Below are 4,661 nucleotides of genomic sequence, written 5' to 3' on the forward strand. Positions count from 1 at the left end.
CCTGGGTGCTCCCTCCATGGAGGCGCGGGTGTTTACCTCTGCACGTGCTGAAGGCCCGAGGCTGCTTCCTGCTGGAGCGCTTGTGAAGAAAGCTGGTGTAAACATTCCTGCCGAGCCTTTTGTGTTGACATAAGTTTTCAAATCAGTTGGATGAACACAGAGCACACAATTGCGGGGTCTTGTGGCAGGAAAGGGTGTACTCTGTAAGGAAATGCCAAACCGTTTTCCACGGTGGCTGTACCACGCTGCACATCACCAGCCGTGCCCAGCAGTCCCTGCCGTTTGACACACTCACAAGCATTTGGTGCTGGCAGTTTTGTGAAGTTTTTGTTTTGTTTTGGGTTCGTTCTCCTCCCCCCCCTTTTAATCTGCGTGTGGTGGCATCTCCGTGTTCGAATTTGCAATTCCATGGTAAGGAACGGCTGTGAATGTCTTCTCACGTGCTTACTCGCCATCTGTCTGTCCTCTGTGGCGAGCTGTCTCTCCAGATCTCTCCCCATTGTTAATCAGAGTGTTTGTTTTCTGATTGCTTAGTGCGGGGGTTTCTTTGTAGACTTTCTAAGCAAGATGCGGGAGACACAATGGACAGAACACGTATATCAACACTCTAACCCACAGCCTGAGGCAAGCAGCTTGGAAAACAGATCTCTATCCACCCCCACCAGCCAGGAGGCCTCCTGCTGTATGCTGGGCTTTCAGAAAATTAGGTCAGCAGCCACGGGAAGCCACACAATAGACTGTGTAACTACCAGCACAGACAGCGGACTCAGTACATGCAAGTACACGGATGCTTCCATGATCTTGTTGCCCACTTTCCACCCAGAACCCAGGACCAGCCTTCCCACAGAGGGACCAGCCTTCCCACAGAGGGACCAGCCTTCCCACAGAGGGACCAGCCTTCCCACAGAAGAAGGACCAGCCTTCCCACAGAAGAAGGACCAGCCTTCCCACAGAAGAAGGACCAGCCTTCCCACAGAGGGACCAGCCTTCCCACAGAGGGACCAGCCTTCCCACAGAAGAAGGACCAACCTTCCCACAGAGGGACCAGATTTCCCACAGAGGGACCAGCTTTCCCACAGAGGGACCAATCTTCCCACAGAAGGACCAGCCTTCCCACAGAGGGACCAGCCTTCCCACAGAAGAAGGACCAGCCTTCCCACAGAGGGACCAGCCTTCCCACAGAAGAAGGACCAGCCTTCCCACAGAAGAAGGACCAGCCTTCCCACAGAAGAAGGACCAGCCTTCCCACAGAAGAAGGACCAGCCTTCCCACAGAAGAAGGACCAACCTTCCCACAGAGGGACCAGCCTTCCCACAGAGGGACCAGCCTTCCCACAGAAGAAGGACCAACCTTCCCACAGAGGGACCAGCCTTCCCACAGAGGGACCAGCCTTCCCACAGAAGAAGGACCAACCTTCCCACAGAGGGACCAGATTTCCCACAGAGGGACCAGCTTTCCCACAGAAGGATCAGCCTTCTCACAGAAGAAGGAATGGCCTTCCCACAGAAGAAGGACCAACCTTCCCACAGAGGGACCAGATTTCCCACAGAGGGACCAGCCTTCCCATAGAAGAAGGCCCAGCCTTCCCACAGAAGGACCAGCTTTCCCACAGAAGGCCCAGCCTTCCCACAGAAGGACCAGCTTTCCCACAGAAGGACCAGCCTTCCTACAGAGGGCCCATCCCGGAGGCTGGCTGCGTGCATCCCAGGCCAGCAGCTCCCCTGGGACATCTCCAGCCATGGCATTACCTGCCTTACTTTTCTAACTGCCTTCCAGAGGCGACCTGCCCCCAAAGCAGGCAACCCAAGCTGGGCACCCTCACATGTCCAGGTCTCCCTTCCCAACAGTGCTTTCTGGGAACACATTTACCTTACTGAAAGCCCATTTTCCTGTGGGCCGAGCTTTGGGTGAGTGTTGGGTAGGTAACTGGTATTCTGCATCCACTTTGTGGCTGGGTTTGCCCAACTTCTGGCTCAGTGGCCTCCCTGTCCTGAAGCTTGTATTAATGTACGGCCTGAGTTTTGGTAAGATGCTTCCCTTCTGGTCAAATCTGGATCAGGTTGCTTGGTTGGGGTCTGGGTCACTGCGTTCCATTCACATGGAATGGCGCCATACCCAGGCACGCAGAGATTTGGGGTCCTTGCGCAGGAGCAGGGAGCTTTCCTGAAAGCCACAGATTTGGGGGCAGGGAAGTTGTCCTTCCTCGAGCTCACTGCACACAGAAGAGCAGGAATCAGGGTACCAAGGCTGACAGCACCAGAACCATTCCCCTGTCCCCAAGTCAGACAGAGCCAGGGTCTAGGGACAGCACTCTCACGGGTCACAGAGCACCAGCTTACCCTCGCACCTTCGAGACTGTTCTCATCTGAGAGTGACTGCTCTGAGGACCGGTGGTAGTGCCTGCAGACCCTCTTGGTTGTCTCCGCACAGAGGATAAACGCACGCACGCACGCACGCACGCACGCACGCACGCACGCACGCACGCGCATGAGGAACTTCATTGTTAGTCCCAATGTTTAAAAGCTTACTTTATGTGTATGGATGTCTTGCTTGCATATATGTATCCACTGTAACGTGGGCATGCGCACTGCATGTGTGCTGAGTGCCAGAAGGCAGGAGGTGGCGCTGGGTCCCTGGGGCTGAAGTTACACTGGGTGAGCTGCCACCTGGGCGCTCCGAACTGAACGGGGGTCCTCTGAGAGAACAGCCAGTGTTCTGAACGCTGAGCTACCTTGTGGTGGTTTGAATACCAATGGCCCTCGTAGGCTCATAGATTCAAATTCATAGGCTCATAGACTCAAATGCTCTGTTACCAGGGAACGGTACTATTTGAAGGGATTAGAAGTTGTGGCCTTTTTGGGGTAGGTGTGGCCTTGCGGGAGGAAGAGTATCCCTGGGGGTGGACTTCAGGGTTTCAGAGGCCCAAGCCAGACACAGGGACTGTCTCTCTGCTTGCTACCTGAGGATCCAGACGTAAAACTCTCAGCCACTTCTCCAGCACTGCGGGCACACTGTTCTCTACACTGTGTAAAGGTTGTCCTTGAGTTTTTCAAATTTCTGCGTCCTCATATCTTGTCTCTTGCTGAGCACAGCATTGTAATGCTAATACCAAGAATCTCCTGTCTCAACTTTGTGAAACAATTTTTACTATTTGTTCTCTGCCCTGTCAATAAATGCTGATCACCCAATGGCTGGACAGAAGAGAGAAGAGGGTAACAACATCTGCCAGCCAGGGGAAGGAGGGAGAGAGAAGGGGGAGGAGGGGGAGGGAGATTCAGATCAGCCTTGAGGAGAGGATCTGTGAAGACACCACAAGAAATAAGAACATCTGAAACCCAAAGATCCAGATCAATTATAATATGCAAGTATCATGGGATGGGGCTGGGAGGTAGCCAGATTAGCTTAGGGGTTATTATAAATCTTTTATCTGCCCAGTATTGAGGTGCAGCTTGAAACAAATCTCGATTTCTCTGTGTGGTTATTGGGGACTAGCAAAGGTAAGAAACCCAGTCTCCAGATTAATTCATTACTCACACTATATTAAAAATAATGCATTTTATACAGCGCCATGTCTGTGTGGGCGCTGCCACGCTCCTCATCGCGAGGATAATGGACTAAGCCTCTGAAAATGTAAGCAAGCCCCGGTTTAATGTGTGTCTTTATAAGCGTAGCTGTGGTCATGGCGTGTCTTCACGGCAGTAGAGCACTGGTTAAGACACACCTCCTGGGCCCCTGCCGTTCTTGACAACGCCACTCTGACAGTTTGTATCTTCAAGTTTGGTTGAGTGTACTCATTTATAAAAGTCACCAAACACAGTGGCACAAGATTCTTAAGAGTCTTCATTATCCTTTTAATATTCGTGAAACCCTGCAGTGAGCTCTCCTTCCTTGTTCCTAAGAGGGACAGTTCTCCCTCTTGGCTCCTTCCTGACAGCTGTGACTAGAGGTGCCGCTGTGTCCTCCACTGTGGGGTTATACACAGCATCTCAGTAGCTCCTGCCTGCCTTCCTGTTTTCTCTGTTGCTTTCTACTCCGTTAGTCTCTGACCTTTAGACCTTTACCACCTCTTTCCCGCCGTTAACTTCGGGTTCAGGCTCTTGTTTGTCTGGTTTGATTGGGTTTTGGAAGGTGGGACGGGCACTTGGTTTAACACCTTCTTCCTTTTACACAGTCTTGAGATCCCACTTTCTCTCGATGGGCAACTTTAGCACCAAGTCACAAAAGTCTGACCTGGTAGGTTCTCATTTTAAATATTAAAATGCTTAATAAAAGAGGCCTTTGGTTATTGTAAGTACGCGATCCACTTAAGTGGTTTCAGACTGTGTCGATTTCCTTTTGTTGCTGGGTTCCCGTTTAAACCTATGGTATCGGAGGAAACTGTATAATTTGAATACTTTTCAATAAATGGGGATTTGACCTGCAAACTTGACCTGCCACTCATGACACAGTATGTTCTGACAGATGTCCCCATTTGCCTGAGGTGAGCATGTGCCCTGCTCTGTGCATTGTGTCCTGGAAATCGCAACATAGTATCATCAGTCAACAGGGTTTCCGTCTTCGATTGGTTCTGTCAGTTGGTGAGAGATGATTTCCCCCCACGGTTTTGCTTTGCATTTCAGATCTCTGTTACTGGTCTCATAAGCATTCACAGTTTTGTCTTC

The 4,661-nt window shown here is 51.3% G+C and overlaps 1 protein-coding gene across 1 annotated transcript; it reads left to right on the forward strand.

The window, feature by feature from the left end:
- Window positions 1-227: 227 nt before the first annotated feature.
- Window positions 228-4,415, forward strand: LOC148005488 (uncharacterized). The gene is made up of 2 exons (XM_087555169.1): window positions 228-411; window positions 824-4,415. The coding sequence occupies exons 1-2, from the start codon at window positions 409-411 to the stop codon at window positions 1,763-1,765; spliced, it is 945 nt and encodes a 314-aa protein (XP_087411295.1). The 5' UTR covers window positions 228-408; the 3' UTR covers window positions 1,766-4,415.
- Window positions 4,416-4,661: the final 246 nt, after the last annotated feature.

The sequence above is a fragment of the Rattus norvegicus genome, chromosome 6, assembly GCF_021556685.1.
Source record: "Rattus norvegicus strain SHRSP/BbbUtx chromosome 6, alternate assembly SHRSP_T2T, whole genome shotgun sequence".
Taxonomy (NCBI): domain Eukaryota; kingdom Metazoa; phylum Chordata; class Mammalia; order Rodentia; family Muridae; genus Rattus; species Rattus norvegicus.